General features: G+C 36.0%; 1 protein-coding gene across 2 annotated transcripts in view; it reads right to left on the bottom strand.

Moving 5' to 3' along the window:
* The window catches only part of PIK3C3 (phosphatidylinositol 3-kinase catalytic subunit type 3), a 71,504-nt gene that overhangs the window by 11,428 nt on the left and 42,939 nt on the right, over positions 1–17,137 (bottom strand). The window contains exons 22-23 of one of the 2 annotated variants that reach the window (XM_066569360.1): positions 11,598–11,766; positions 5,976–6,066 (exon numbers count right to left, since the gene is read on the bottom strand). In XM_066569360.1, the coding sequence (XP_066425457.1) occupies positions 5,976–6,066; positions 11,598–11,766 (260 nt within the window). Of the gene's footprint in view, positions 1–5,975; positions 6,067–11,597; positions 11,767–17,137 lie in introns of those variants that run through there. The other variant, XR_010785312.1, reaches the window with a different exon arrangement.

A 17,137-nucleotide genomic window follows, 5' to 3' on the forward strand; every position in this document is an offset into this window, starting at 1 on the left:
ATTAGTTATGCATTGACAAGTCAATATAATGATTTCAGCCCAGTCTTTTTCCTGAAATCTGAGAAATGGAAAAGCATATGTGAAGAGTGGAAAATTTAAAGGCAATTATCTCAGAGGCCAAAGAAATGGAGACACAAACTGAAGAGAATACTCTGCTACTTTTCAATTTAATTCCCTTTTGTGACATTTTTGAGCCAGGTTTTCAGAAAAGCCTAAATCAGAGACTGGCAGTAGGAGATGTGTCATGAACCATGAGATGAAGCACACTATACTGACAGCTTTCATTATAAATAGTATGAAGAAGACAAAAGATGAAAGGATCAAACCGACAACTAATTTTAAGCTTTGCAGTTACTTTTTTTTGGTCAAAACTGACAAGCTTTTTACTATAAAACTAAACACCAAGAATCTGAAAAGGGTTTCTCCAGGTTTGAGGGTGGAGACAAATTTTGTGCAGTTGGTAATCCCTGTTTTCCAGGTTTTCCTGTGGGGAAAGTAGTGATCAATACCGGAGTGAGGGAAGTGAGTCAGTACAACAAGCTGGGAAGTCCTAACCTATTTTTCTATAAATACCTGGTAAACTCACTGAGTGATCCTGTGTATACCCACTGCAAGCAGACAGCTGGTTCATAAACCAGTTTTCCATATGATCTTCAAAAATAGTTGTGAAACTTCAAACAGAGCTTTGTTTATTTTCAGGTCAATGCTGACTCACTTATTTTCAGTCCAATTTTAACTGTGAGAATGCATGATTAAGGTCAGCACTGATTTAATGTCTGAAAACAAATGCTATGCAAAGCAAGTAAGAACGTACTGCCAAATTCTGATGTGCTCTAAATCTGTATATTCAGGTGAAGCCATAAGGACTTTCTGTTTCTTTTCATGCCAGTAGGAAAAAATTATCCTCATTGCCATCTTTCTCTGTTAAGTAAATGAGTAGTTTGCTCTCTTTTCTTTAAGAAGATTGTTAAAGCTCCTTTAGGGAGGACAGGAACAGAGCACCCAGATGTGCTTACACCATCCTGTGCCAATAAACCGTGTAAATGAGGTGCAGTCTATACTTATTTTACAGAATGTTGTATATGACATAAGCTGCTGTTCCAATTTTGCCTTCACTCAATCTGTGTTTCTCCAAGACATTTCATAACTTTTGGACAGAAACAACACTTGGACAATATATCTTCTGTTAGATTTTAAGCTTGATTACACAATTGCATTCTGTCAGTGAGCTCCCTGGGATGTCCCACTGTTATTAGATGGGTAGAGGATAATTTGGGGAAAAAAGCCACTAAAACTGTCTGCCTTTGTTCCTCAGGTTAGTAGTTATAATCTTTGAGAGTATTTTCCACACTCAGATTTTTCTAGAAAGTCTCATTCAACGTATCAGTATGAAATTCTTAAAAGAAAAAGCAATCACAACTCAAATCATCCAAGGCCTCACAGAAGAGGACATGTTTCACTGAAGTTTCCTTATGATCTTACTTGGTTTCCTTCTATGACTAAAAGTAAGAAACTCCTTCCAACATCTTCTCTTAACTACTCTCACCAATAAGCTTCCCATTATCAAACACCTATACACTACAAGAAATGATAAGAGACAATACAACAAATCAAGACATGGAAAATAAAAGTAGTGTTCTTCATTTTATTTCAACTTATTTTATTCTAGCCATCACTACCATATGGCAGGTGCAAATTTTAGTTTTATTTACAATATGTGCATGATTACTAAAATCAAACCTTCATTCTGGCTCTAAGACCACATAGATTATCTGCTGAAAGTTTAGAAAAGGGGAACACAAAAATTATTTCTGAATGCAGTTTTTACACCCTTCTGTAACCAGCAGGCAGACACTTCCTGCGAAGCACCATCCTGCCTGCTGGGGGGACAGGATGTCCCTTTGTGACAGACAAAGATCCGACTGGGAGTTCAGCTACCACCTAACATTGCAAGGCTTTCACTTTGAGGAAGCAAAATTGTGGCCATTAAAGAAAAGTCTTTCTGTAGCAATAACCTTTGGAATGATTCGTGTCTACTTCATAGCAGCAGTATAGCTACACCTACTGAAAAGTGCCAGTATCAAAGATCTTTACGCCAAACAAATTGTTTGATAAAATAATTGCAGTGTAATATTTCAATAGGCATTATAAGATATACTATATCTATTACTTCAGTAAGCATTCCTTTGTGTTACAAAAAGGGAAGTTACTCTCCTTGCAGTTTAATCATCAAACTAGTATTCAAATTAATTGAAATACAGGTAACCTACCTTGTTGCCTGTAAGCCCAGAGCCTGACTGGCTCCAGGCCCCTAAAACAAAAGAAGGGCTCAACAGAAAAGTGAGCACCAAGTGCTGCCACTACAGCACCAGTGAGGAAAATGCTGGCTATGAACTTCACCTCTACTCTTCACCAGGACACCTTCTTAAAAACAGAAACATTTGTAAATCTGCAACTTTGTCTTCTGTGAAAATGATACCCTGGTTGAAATGGCTATTGACTTGTCTCACACATCAAAGGTAATTTAATTTTGCAGGTCAGTCCAAAATGGATCTTTACCTAATTTGAGTCTGTTGAAATATATATAGATTTTTTGTTAAAGCTTTAAGGAAAAAAATAAAAATCAATGGAGATGCTGAAAGCATTTATTCAATTTTTCTACAACAAGGTACAGTATTACCTTGTTAAATGACTGAATCAACTTGCCACTCACCCCAAGAGAAGCAAGGCACATTGTTCCTTTTTTTATTAGTTCCAACAAAGCTTATAACTGATTTCAGATGGGCTAATGAGTATTTAATACTCCAAACAAGTTTTCTAGCACATTATCTAAAGAAACCCGCCAAACGACAATGACCTATTCACTGTTATACAACAGGTTAAGATGATTCTGATCCTAGCCCATTAAAAGATATTTTCTGGTTTATCTTTTTAAAGTAAAATAGAAAAATGAAAAATTGAGAACTAGAGAAAAAAATTACTTTCACAGGAGCTTTGAACATTGTCATAAGCACCCAGCAGATCATAATAACAAACAAGTGCTTAATGGAAGGCTCCTCTGCTTACCTACTCTTTAGGGATCCTGAGATGTTGTATTATTTTTGTACAAATTTAAGGAGTGCTTTTAAAGGATAACTTTGAACCAAAAAGACCAAACTGTCAACAGGATTCAGAAACAGCTGAGCTGTCAGAAAAACCCAAAAGTTTATATAAGATAACAAAACTTGAGAGAGAGCTGAACAATTTGGCTATCTTCCTGACAATACCTTACTGTGTGTTTTTTTTTTTTTTTTTTTTTTTAAAGGAACAAGCACACTCTAAAATAACTTAAAAGAACCCAGGGAAGTAGAATCTTTACTTTTCAAAGTGATCTGCATTCCTTATCAGAAACATGTGCCTTACTGCTTCAGTTCTATCTGCTTTCACATTTTAAAGGCTCTGTGAATGGACAGGCTGCAATCTCCCATGAGAGTAAAAGTCACAGTTCACTGAGCTGCACCACTGTCAGAGCTCAGGATCCTAATAACTAATTGCTGCATTTAATCTAACAGTGATCTGTCACATAACAACTAAGCTCGTGTTCTTCTCATGCAATGAAAGCACTGTTATTTCTACTTTGTAATGGAATTTAGAAATAACCACATGGATCCAATTCAGAGCTCAGGTGGTCAGAGTGTGCGCTGGTAATGCTGCAGTTGTGGGTTTGATCCCACATGGACCACTCACTTAACACCTGGACTTGATGATCCCTGTGGGTCCTTTCCAACCCAGAATACTCTGTGATTCTGAATTTCCTTTTAGATTTTGCTGTCTTGCATGATCTCCAGATGTATGCAATATTGTTATGCTTTACATAATCTTGATTTTTAATTATTGTACATAAGTGAACTGTGACATTCTCAGCTGTAGAAAAGACCTTCTGGCTTTCAATTCTGTACCTTGATTTGTTAAGTCAATAAAATTATATTGGAAATTTACAGTGAGTAGAAGAGTTTTAGAAGAGTCTGAAATACTCAACTATTGCTATATTAAAACCATTCTTTACAAGTATTTCACAGAACCCAACATCATATTATCATTAATTACTGAAAGCATATACCCTTGGACAGACTTTTGAGAGAGTTTTCCACCAAAAATGCAACACCAAGATGTTATTAAGAAACAAGGATATTGCATGTTGATAAGCAGCAAGTATAAGAAGACTCTTAGTAAAAAATATCAGAGGTCACAAGAACTGATTCAAGGCAAGGATGAACAACACTGCACACAAGCAGTGTCCTAGTGGAAGTGGCCCATGGCAGGGGGAAGGAATGAGATCATCTTTAAAATCTCTTCCAGCCCAAGCCATTCTGGGATTCTGTGATCAAAGGACAGGGAACCCTAGACCAGTAATGAGTAAGATTAAAATGCATCCCAAGTCTCAAACTTATTGGTGCAAACATTAAAGAACCAGCACTTCTGAAATTCAGTGAAACCACTGTTTGAGCTCCTGATGACCATTTCAGTCAAGCACAAGCTTACCCCAAATTAGCCCCATTTTACCTTTTGATGCATATTTCAAATTTTACTAGATTTACGGTGCATTTATTAGTAGACTTTGCAATCTAAAAGATCTTCCCCCTCCTTACTGTATCACTCATGTTTCCAAAGGGTAGGCAGAGCCAAATGCATCTTCTTTATAAAGGTGAAATTCTTAAGACAGGACTTGCATACTGTTGGGAAGGTCTCTTCCTTGCAAAGATGTCTCTACAAAAGTGTAGTTACTTCCAGAACTTTGAAGGTATTGAACCATTTCAGTTGCCTACTTTAGGCTTTTATCTCCCATGTTCTATGTAAGTAACCTACTCAATCTTTAGGGTGTTTAGGGACAGAGGTGAGGTTCAAGTATTGGTAAGAAGAAATAATTTGCTGTCACTTTCTCAGGAAAACAGTTGAGTGGAGGGAAGATTGTCATCTTTACCACAAAACACAGCACTTGTGACTAGCTTAGCTTCCTGGATATGAAACTGAACAGCTGCAAGAACTCTTTGTATTGATTTGAAACCAAGAAACTCTAAATAGAAATGCCTGGATCCTTGAAGAGAAAAGGAAAAATCTGTGCAAGTCACAATTTAGTTTTCTTTAAGGAAATTATATTAATACATGAAATATTTATTTGAAGATTCTGAATCTCTGCTAAAATAACTTCTTGAAAACAGTGAAGAACAGCCTGAGAGACAATCCACAGCTTGAATAAAAATTACAGTGAACTAATTTCCATTGGACACACAGGCACCACAAAGTCTTTTGGAGAATTAAAACAGATAGCCCTTCACTATAAATCAGATTATAAAAACCCCAACATTTGTCTAAAATGTAAGTGTAATGAAATCCAGATGGAGATGTATCCTGTATTTTTCATGTCAACTATTGCTCCAACACCAAATGGAGAAGAATGACTTGAGCTGGTATAAAGGACAAAGTTAGAATTATAGGACAAAAGTCTGCCTTCCCATGATACAAAAATTTCTCATTCATGAAGATATACCAGCCTACTGGTTTTAGATCTTCAGTACACTGGTTTTATAACTAGAAGAAGACTTTTTTATAAAACCATCCATGTCTTAAAGGTTTCTAGACTATCTGGGGCAATCTTTCATGATACAGTCAGTGTTGACTGCTTCACTTTTAAGTTTGATAAGGTGGAAACACTCTTTTTAGCTAAAGTACCCATTGGAACAGAGTGCTGGAGCAGAGTGTGCAGCATTACAGGGATGATGAAAAGGCATTCTGTATTCATAGGCACATGTGCTAAGCGTTCTCCAAGTACACTCTCCTATCTTTAACTTCAGTGAAGAAAGAAATTGCTCAAAGCTTACAAAACAGGAGCAAGTATTTTCTGGTGAGACACAAATAAGTCATTCATCACAAGTGACTGAAAATTTTGTAATGAGATGTCCTGGGTCACTGAAAGACAATGAAAGCTTTACAATTACCTTTTTTACAGTCTTGTCAGGTTCAAGAGCAATATCTGGAATGTTGGCATCCACCATGAGGGAAAATAAATTCAAGATCAAGTTGGAATACCTAAGCAGAAGAGCAAATTAGGTAAAATATGTTGTAGGTAAAACATGTACAAAGACATTTGTACATGTAGGTAAAACCGTACAAAAGACATTTTGTAAACAATTTAAGAACTCATTATCATCTTAAAAAGAACTGTTAATGCTTCAGAGATCCATTTTTAATACTAATTTAAAGTATGTTAAAGAACACAAGATACTGACAGACATATACGATCAAAGTTTAACCTTCAAAATCTCTTAAACTGCCAAAATTGAATAAAATGCTCTGATTTTGTTACAGTTTTCTAAAATCATCAGAACATTTACTCAGAGACACATGAAATATAAACTATGATTTCATGTATTTTAAGTTATAATGCCATTTTCTACCTCTTTTAGGATAAACATATGCTAGAATACTGATGCAAAAGTTATTTTTTATTATGAAGTGATACAGCAGCATGATATTTATTCAAACAGATGAAGTCTTCATAAATACAAAAAATTATTTTTCCAAACACTGCAAGGGCTTTTGACATAATGAGTTAAATATTTAACCAGATCCAAGTCTTCAGTTCCTCATTTAAGCTCCAGTAATAGTGGTAGCACAGTACATTTAGGAAGTACAAATACAAATGTCATCTATAACCATTAAAAGACAAATCAGAGAACAGTTTTCGGCTTTAAAATGGTTTAGGAAACACTTATGAGTATTTTTTTTTAAAGAACACCATTTTGCCCTTGCAGAAAATTAGCTGTCAGTTTCTTTTTTAGAGGACAACTTTCAAGCTGCTCAGCACAAACTGGAACTTCCCTTCCTCTGCACAAAGATCTAGTTCCCTTTGAGATACAAAACATGTTACTGACTTCACCATTTGAAATATTGCTTTGCTAAGAGAACCAGGAGCTTCACAGTTGAGAGAAAACGAATTCTTAGCAGCAAAACTTGTTTATTAGGAAGCTGCTGAATATATATCAGCTGACAATTGCAAGGAGTGCAAAGTATTTCAGCTAAACAAAATGCCTGCTTCATAGCTGTATTTTACAAAGTAAATACTACTCAAAAAAGACATGTCTCTAGAAAAACTTAAGTTCCAACAAAACCACTTGACACTTTATTATTATCTGGAACTAACACTACCTAGCACGTTCCAATATAAGTTTTAAAACATTACAAGAAAAGCACTAAAATCAACTGTTTGGCTAGAAATCCTCAGTGCCTTCTTTCTTTCAGAAGTTTTACTTCACTTCCCCAAGAGCAAGGAGCTGGAGTCAGGAAAATGACTTTTATGGCAAATTAAAAGAAAAGAAGGAAAGTTAACTCTACCATTTTGTTTCAGGTCTGGCTAAGAAATATGGCAGTCAGGTTGCTCTGCTGCTAGGAACAGACACCACTGATTTTAATCAATTTTTCTTCCACTTGCCTGAAACTAGATTTCCTTTAACACATACTTAAATGTTACAGGTACACGCTCTGAAGTCTTCTCCTAGATTACTGGTACCTTCTGTCAGTAGTTTTCCCTTCAAACTGACACAGAATCCAAAGTCTCAGAGTCCCTTTTGCTCTTCAACAGCACAGAGGATAAGAGCTTATAAGCACTACAGGTTATTGGAGCTATTTATGTGATGGAGGCTTGTAAAAAAAGATTTTAAAGGTCTAGAGATCATTGTTAGATGCCAGTTAAGAGACAGTTCTGTTCCATACAACAAAGTCTCGTGATACTTGAGGAATAAGATCACCTGAAGATACTCATTTGGGGGGAAAAAAATCAAGAAAAGGTAATCTTCAGGGGGAGTATGGAGTGGAAGAAACCCTAAAAATTAAGGAAGAATTGCTCACTATAGTATTTGCAGATCTGTCCTCTGCCCCTCACCCCAACATTTCTATAACTTAATAATCAACTGCAATCCTCCTTACAGGCAACATCTTTGGCAGACCTGCCATGAGGTTTACAGCTGGGGAACTGACAGCCCAAACTCATCTAAGAGGAGAGATTTTGCTGAATCACCTGAGTTAGGAGCCTGACTTGTAAAAAAACAAACACTGTTATCAAGCAAGGTATATCACTCATCTTTGACATGTACATTACAAAGGCCTCTGGAATGGCTGACATCTATCCACAGGCAGAACAAAATCAGAGCCAGGTTTTCCTGGTTTTAAGGAGGTTTAAGGAAGTACCTAAACTGAAAACTAAATTCTTCTCCCATTACTTTTTGCTTTCTTCAAACTCAGTACAAATAAACTTACAAAATCAATGAGGATTCAGCTGCACTGAAGGTTGATTAACTTCTGTTTTGAACATGAAGTACTGTTAAAGAAATTCAACATGAAAATTCTACTTCTACATAGAAAAGGTCTCATATATCAAGAAACTAACCCACATCAGACAAAAGGTCAAATTCTCATTACTATGTTTTCTGAGACCAGTAAACATAGTTTTCAAGTAGTTAATATCTCAAATATCTGCTTGATCCTAAGCATTCCTTTATTTATTTTTTCAATATTTACCAGACCCTTTGCACATAGATGTCCTAAACCAATCAAATATTTAGGGTGTTGGCTTTGCAATACTCTACCAAATATGAAGCTACAGACAACCACTATAAAGACAAGGACAGGAAGGTATACAGTTACCTGCAGTCCCAAACTAAGGCCCTGCTGACCTTAGTCAATAAGTCAAAATTAATAAGTTTAAAATGCCTTAAGGATACTACCTTTCTTTCAGTGGAACATGGGTCTCCCCATGACAAAATTATCTTCTCAAGAGTATGAATACTCCCTAATCATTGTCATGTCACAATTAGCTATAATAAATTATGTCATTTATTCTTCCTACAGTATATCCTTGCAATCCAAACTAAGTGAATATGGACGTAATCCTACCCAGGTTCACTTCTGTTTTTCTTTCTTCACCATCTAATCCCAGCTTTTAGAACACTATCCTGACACTGCACTACAATCTTTCCAAAGGAGCAGCACTTCCCAAGGGCCATCACAGCTTTCCTCTTATTGCACAGTGTTTCCATTCAGATCTGGACTGCAGCCTCAGTCACTAAACAAAGAACTGACTCGGGAAAAACTACTCCAGCCAACTAGACAACCCCACCCACACAGAGAAAGAAATCTCACCCCAAACTACAGCTTCTGTCCCTACTCCAACTTACCTACTACTTCTCTGCCCTTTCCTATACCCAGTAACTCAAACTGAACACTTTCTCACAGGATTAATGCAGGGGAAACCTTTACCTGGAAGGAACAAAACAATGTAGAGCCATTTTCACTCTGGAAAAAAAATCTGAAATGCTCTGATACTTTGCTGTCACAAATTGCCCAGAGAGGGTGCAGAGTCTCCCCCAGTGGAGATATTCCAGAACATTCAGAACATAACCCTGTGCCATGTGCTCTGGGATGACCCTCCGTGAGCAGGGAGGTGGGACTCATGAACCATTTGGTGATACTACGGAAGCTGCTGAAAATGTGTAAGCAGGAAATTCTTGATGGAAAGGAAATGCTGACATGTAGCAGGATTTAAACATCTTTAAACAGGCTCAACATGTATAACGAAAGCATAAGAGGCTGCTACAGCCCAAGTCCTGCTGACAGCCACAATTTGCCCTGCAACACATTCACAGTGCAGCAGCTGCTCCTTCACTACAGCACTGCTGACAAAGACTGATCACACTAAGAAAGCAGAAAGAATCTCCTTATTCCTACTCCCTAAGAAAATCCCCAAACTAACTAAAGAACATACAATAAGGATCATATGCCAAACTGCTTACAACCAGAAACAATGGACAAAACTATTCCTCCACTTGTAACTTTAAAATTCCTTGTATTTTTTTTTCACTATGCAACATCCATTCCACCAGGAGTCCTGATACACAAACATACAGTACTTGAAATATGTAGAGATTTGGTTGTTCCTCAGGGAAATAAAGAACTAAAATAAAGCACAATCTGATGGAGATGACAAAGTTTGCATTTTGTCTTAGCTATCAGAAGTTATGATTGCACACTACTTAGCCAGAAAATCTGTCTGTGAGTGAGTGGGTTTCTGTCAAGATGCAGAACAGTTAGAACTAAAGTGTTCCACAACCAATTATTCTTTTTTAACAAGTAATCCTAATTATTTTTAGTTCTAGCTGCTTAAAATAATAGTTACAGTAATTTTAATATTATCATACAGTATTGTTGCTGAAAACCTTAAGGGCATATTTTCTAGAACCATGTAAAAATATTTTCCAATAAAGTGAGCAAATATTGTCGATACTATAATTACAACTACAATTCCAGACATTAAAAATAAAACCATCTTGATTTACAGTTTAGTTGTATACCCAAATTACCATTATACTACACATTTAATGATGATCCTTGTAGCAAATCATTACATAAATTAATTCAATGAATACTTCTTCAGTGATACAACAGACTTTTCCACTGAAACAGCTAGGTTTAAACAAAAACAAGTCAAGTATATGACAAATAAATACAGCATTACTAAACAGCTTTAAGCAAAGTTCAGAAGTTGGACTGTTCTCTGAAGCCACAAATATTGCTTGCTGACAACATGCACTATTTTTTCAAATTATTGAATGGCTTTTTAATGCATTAATAACTTCTGTTCCTAGACCAACTCCTTAATCTTCCTCCTTTTATCAACTGAAGAACTACATGCAGCATTTTATTTTGTAACACTGGCTGCTTTCCATATTCCAGGTACTTTTCACATAAGCTTACCATATTAACAATTTCTTACACATACTTGAAAGTTTCCATTAGGTAATCTTTGATATTAAAATGAAAATCTTTCCTCTTCACTGAAGATGTGCTAAATCAAATCCCTGGACAGACCAGGAGTGCTTACCTGTCCTCTGCTCAAACAGAACAAAATTGAGCTACTTGGCTCAGAAAGTTAATGGGTAAGTAATATAGTCACTGCAAAAGAATGAAGCTGATTCTGAGTGTAAAAGAAAGATCTGTTGGTTCCTAGACACCAGAGTCTGAAGAGGTTTTAGCTGCCACAATTCTGGGTATTTAAAGAAATTTCTAACATGCTTGATTGTCACTACAAGTTGCTAAATTTTGTCCCACAGGAGCTGAACTGAACTAAGCATATGTGTGTGTCATCTTCAAGCCAAAGAATTTGATCATCACTAATTTAAACTGGAGGAGAATCAAGCAGCAAATGAGTAATGACTTAAATTAAAATGACAGTTCCTTGATCATCAATAAGCAGAGGAAGAGAAGCTTAAGGGCAAAAACATACCCAAAAAGAAATATAATTTAATATCCCACTTGAGTTATGAAATGAAGCTATTTAAGTTATTAAACAAGCAAAACTGAGGGCTTAAACTTAAACAATTACATTCACCCTCCACATTACACCAACACTGTGATGCTTTCATTCCTTTGTTTCACACAAATTCTTGTGTTCTCATTTAAACAAGCTTTGAATTTTCAACAGAAACATTTCAGCAATTCATTTACTGGTGTCCTCTCCCGCTTTAGGGTGGCTCTCAAGGGTTGTGCCATAAGCCCAGTGCTGTTACCTGCGGAGGTGGAGAAAGGCTGTGTAGCACTGCTTGCGGAACTCCTGGTACTGCTCGCTCTGGGTGCCTCCCATGCCTTCCACCATCTCCTTGTTCAGCTTCATCGGGGGAGGAAGGGGCTTGGGGTCTCGGCCCAAAATATAACCAAAGTCAATGTGAAACAGTTTACCTGTAGAAGAAGGAAAGACAAACACTGTGCATAATAAAAGTTCTTGCTGCAAATCTTAGAAAAATGTTATTATTAAGAAGATTGCAAGCAGCTCCCAGAAAGTTTTCTATAAGGTCTATAACAGTATATTTTTTATCTTCAGCTGTTAACTGGAAATTATGGTCTTAAAGAAAAAAAGCTGATTTAAAATTCAAGCTTTTTGATTTTTAAACAAGTGGAGTACATTGAAAAAGACTGTACCAATACTGAAACTGGTTAGTAGATCTTAAATGCACAGTTTACATAATAGATAGTACTAATTCTTAACATCTTTATAATTTGTTAGCTAATTTAAACATTAATACTTAAAGCAGTGCCATGTGTGTTTTGCATTTGGTTGCTGTGGCATGAAATATGGTAAATTTAACATACAACTAACATAACAAAGAGAAAGTAAGACTCATAATCCTATAAACAACTTTCAAAGTCACTGAACACCAAAGATGAGTTCAATGCTGTTTCAAAAGTCTTTTGAGTTGTTCAAGTAGAGTCAAAACTTATCAGTGGTTTTGAAATACACTGAAGAAACATCACTACAACTTCAAATTTGAAACTGGATTTCAAATCCACCAAAAAGTTTGTCATACCCTTTTTCAGTACTAAAATGAATTGCCTCACTTGATGACTATGTTTCCATTCTCAGTTCAACTGACTGCATTTAGAACATTTCTGCAGCTTTAACAAAAACTTGTATATGCCTCCTCTCCTCAAATGCACAAGGGAACTGCCCTTCCTATCAACAGCCTGCAATGCTGCTCACCATAATGCTCACACATTAACCGGGGAGAATGTAGAGTGCTCCCATCCAATATCACTGAACTACACGTGAGATGTTATTGGTGGCAGAATGAACGACTGAACTTCCCTTGGTAAACTTCAGTTTACCAGCAACTTCAAAAACCCTAAAATACTTAGATTAACTGAAGAAAGAATATATTATAAATACAATATATATATGATTATATTATAAATACAAAAAAAAGTGTTAATAGAAATAAAACAATTCATCATTCTTAGGTAGCCATTTTTTAGGAATAATCGTGACTCAGTTAAATACTGTCCGTGTTAAGCAGAAAAATGTCTCTTAATGTGTGCTGCAAATGTATTTTCAGTTTGGAATGCTTAATTTAAGCAATGACTTGAGCCATACCACAGCTATATTACAAAAAGATGGTGAGACTGCAGATATGCATGCAGATACAAGATAGAAGATCTTTTAAACAAGAAGGTAGAAAATTATTAGCATGATTGTTATCTAGACAAACACAGCACAGATAAGTCTTGCTTCAGAATTATGGAACTGAGTAGCATTACAGACAGGGGTGTATTTGCCTTTGGGTATTTTAACCTGCAGCTTGTGTGTTCATTTTAAGAATTTTCTAAGATTAGGTTCTCAGTGCTCTTGGAAAAAAAAAATGGAGCAGTCATATTTTTCAGTTAATCACCTGTCTTTGACTGTTTCATTGAATAATAATGTAGTACCAATAGAAAAGGCTTTTTGAGATCTGTCATAAGCATTCTTCTTCAATCCAAGAAACTAATTCCATGACAGTCCAATTTCAAAGAGAGATCAGAAGCATCCTCAACAAGAGGCAAAGTGTTTGCTGACTGATAAATGCCACAACCATTACATTTTGCATAACTAATTGTGCTATTAAAAAAACATTCCTTCGATATATTCTTACTGGTCTGATAAAGGAGATTCTTTTAGAGCTCATTTTTGTACACTAAATTTTTGAACCAACCACATACAGAACTCTTTCATCATTAAGCTAGAAAAAATGTTTAACTGAAAAGCTTTGGGGACTTGCTTTCTGTTCACTTATTTAAACCTGTCACCTTGAAGAGTCAAGAGACAACATTTTGAATAAAACAGTAACCCTTGTAGCAGAAATATTTTTTTTCAGTTTGCTCTGGAGATAAGGAATAAAATATGATAATTAATAATTTACACTGGTAACAAAGACATCTAAAACATTCAAAAATATTTCAATAATTGAGTGATAGACACTTTGAAAGTGAGATGAGGCCATCCTGCATTAACATCATAGTTTTCCTAGATGTACTTCAAAATTCAGCTGTTTTTTAGGTTGACTTAAAATGTATGTACAAGCTGACATTTGAATAAATATAAGACCTTTCAAACCTGTTTACTAAATGCAGATTTGATTAATTTTAATTCAGCTCCTGCAAGATCAATTAAACCAGCACACCATGCTACAGAACATGGACAAAAGGCTCTTCCTGGTGCTGGCACAAAGCTTCTTCACCAGGAGCAGCCTGAGGGAGCACTGAAGGTCTAGAGATTTCTACAGAGGAACCTGACTCATGTTACCCTCCAGGACTTAACAACTGAATAAGTGAAGAACAAGCCTGCTTTGGACAAATTAAATTTGCTATGTATTTAATACTGAAAATAGGTAATATTTATATTCTTATTTATGCTAATATATAATAAACTTATGAAGTTAATGAACTCAATGATTTCAAATCTTCAAGACCAAGACAAAAAGGTTGCAAGTCTCTCACGTGATCATCCCAAGTGCCATTTGTATCAGGGCGTTACACTGATTATTCCACTTTTGTTATATTAATGAATGTGACAGTTTTCACTCAGCATTACTCCAATTGCAAGAATAAAGGGACCTCTGGAGGACACCTGGTCAAACGCCCTGGATGAGCAAACACCCAGAGCCAGGTGCCTTAACCAGGGCCATGTCCAGACAGTTTCTGAGTATCCCCAGTGAGGGTCTCTCTACAATGTGTATCAGTCACTTCCCTGTAACACTTCATACTCATATCATGGTATTTATATACAGTAATCACCTATCCTCCCAGTAATCCAGCCTTCATGTGAACTTTGTGCAACACTACTTTTTCAAAAGTATTTAATTGTTTGTAAAACATGGTTTTCCTTCCTTCAATATACAGGGTGAATGTCATAACACATACCCTTCCATCTCTTAGACCATCATGTTTTACCATGATCCAACTTCTTCCAATTTATTATGTCTTAATTTAAAGGGCTCCTAAACTTTATATATGCTTATAAATTACAGACAAAACTGGACCTCTGCTTTGGTTTACTATTGTTCCCAAATGAGTGCTAAATCATAAAGGTGAGGAATTTTTTTGTTTGTTTCAGTCATGATTTAAACTAAAACCAGGAGTTACTTAAGACAACATGTGAAACAGATCTCATATTTAAAACTAGTGCACTAGAAATCACCTTGCCCTTCCCATTTATTTTACAGTAGAAAAAGGAAGACACTTTACTAACTGGAAGGCATTTACTGACTGGAAGAAGATGAGAAGCTTCCAGGAGTAAGCAGTATGCATATATAAAATTATTTAATTCAAAATCTAAGAGTTGATACTACTGGGTACTTCTGAGCTTTTGTTTTCTTAAAATATTTTATTCTATGAGTTTGACTACCTTTTCCCACTCAACACCTTGTTTTCTAACGTGTGGAATAGAGAGGAAAGGCACTGGAGACTTCAAGGATATGGCACGAAACATGGAAGTTATCCCAACTACCAGTCAGGGTGTCAGGGATTTCCAAGTCCATCTGACTTTCTTTCAGTGATCTTTGATTAAGTGAAGCATGGACCTGTAGAGAATAAAAATTCATACCTGGTCCTTGCAATAGCCAGTAACACCTGACTGCAGCTGGAGAGGGTGATCTGTCCATTACTTTCACTGCTAATATCTAGATTTTAATACAGAAGAAAGTGCCTATAGAGCAGCACAGAAAATTGTTTCATTTTGTTAGGAAAAAACACTGAAAACCAGACAGAACTCTGAAAACCTTAAAATGCACAGGACAGAGCAAATTAGATGCAATTACTGAAATAAAGTAGGTCTGATGGCAATTGTCTCTTAACAGTGAAAAAAGCAAATGATCTCAAACTACTCTGTGTGCGTTGCTGGGGAAGAACAAAAAAACCACTAAACCAAAACATAATTTGTAAACCAAAACAAAAATTTCATTACTTCTTTGCAACTCTCAAGCACCACTATTATTTTAACCTGGCCCATATAAAGAAATATACAATTTAGTTATTATTTTAACTAAATTCCTATTTTAAATTTGAAGCAATAGGATGAAAAGTCCTAGATGAAAATGACTGGATGGATGGGGTGTTTTTCTGTCTTTCCCAGCAAATTCTAATGTTACTGTAAAAATTTCTCTTCTGCTAACAGACCAGTGGCATGATGAAAAAATCGGAAAGCCTAATTTACTTTCATAAACAGCATCTTACAACTTTTCTAAGACTACAGAACAATGAAAGTAATGTAAATTTTTAAAAACTTATTCAGGATACAGGTTTTAAAGTCAGTATGCAGCAACAGATTGAGGTAAAGTTTAACACTGTCACCCATGTAACTGTTAAGAGCCCAGCTTGTCTTAAGCATTATAACTCACCTCCCTCCCCAGCAAGCTGTCCATTCCCAAAATACATTCTATTCAGGCATATTATATAAAAAACCAGGTCTGATATTTATAACTAGATGACAAATGCTGTTCAAGGTACCTAGAAGAAAAAGTGTCTTAATAGATCAAAAGCTAAAAGGTTATGTTCTTTTTAATAATAAGCACCACAGAAAGTGGAATTCCAGAGAGAAATCTAAAGCACGAAAGTATGCATTAGTTTTTATTTTTTAAAAAAATAAGGAGGTCCCTCTATTAAGATCAGTAACATTTAAAAACATATTTAAAAACTGTATTTTACATACTACAGTATTTTGCAACATTAATAAATGCACTTAACAATGTACTTGTCTAAGCACTGACAGGGAGTGAATGTTTGAATCTTGAAGGTTTTCCATTTCTACCATCTCAGACCTGCTCTGGGATAGATTTTTTGACTAAAAACCACAGGAAGTACAAACACATGGTGTCATTTTATATATGAATCAGTTCAGGTCCTTGCTGTCTTTCCTGGCAACCCTTTCTAACCGAAACTGAAGAATAAATGTGGTGTCATTTGGTGACCACAGCTCTACCTCTTAACATTAAATGAAAAGACAGCCCAGTGCTTTCATGTATTTACTCGTGATGCCAAAAGCAAATGTGGTTTTCAACTTCTGAGCACTGAGTCTTTGACCTGCTCTTAGATATTAATAACATAATTTTATCCACATAGCAATTTTCCCTCCTGCTACAGAGCAATGACAAGTGTACGGCTCAGGTCAAAGCCTCTGTACTTTAGGAACTCACACTGGGAACTTGCATTTTCACGCAGGTGACCAGAGGTTACTGAAAGATAAGCTGGTCATCCCTAGGGTGAGAGTATGTTGGTCAGAAACACACATAAGCAGTGCTATCAA

Source organism: Molothrus aeneus, chromosome Z, assembly GCF_037042795.1.
Source record: "Molothrus aeneus isolate 106 chromosome Z, BPBGC_Maene_1.0, whole genome shotgun sequence".
NCBI classification, from domain to species: Eukaryota; Metazoa; Chordata; class Aves; order Passeriformes; family Icteridae; genus Molothrus; species Molothrus aeneus.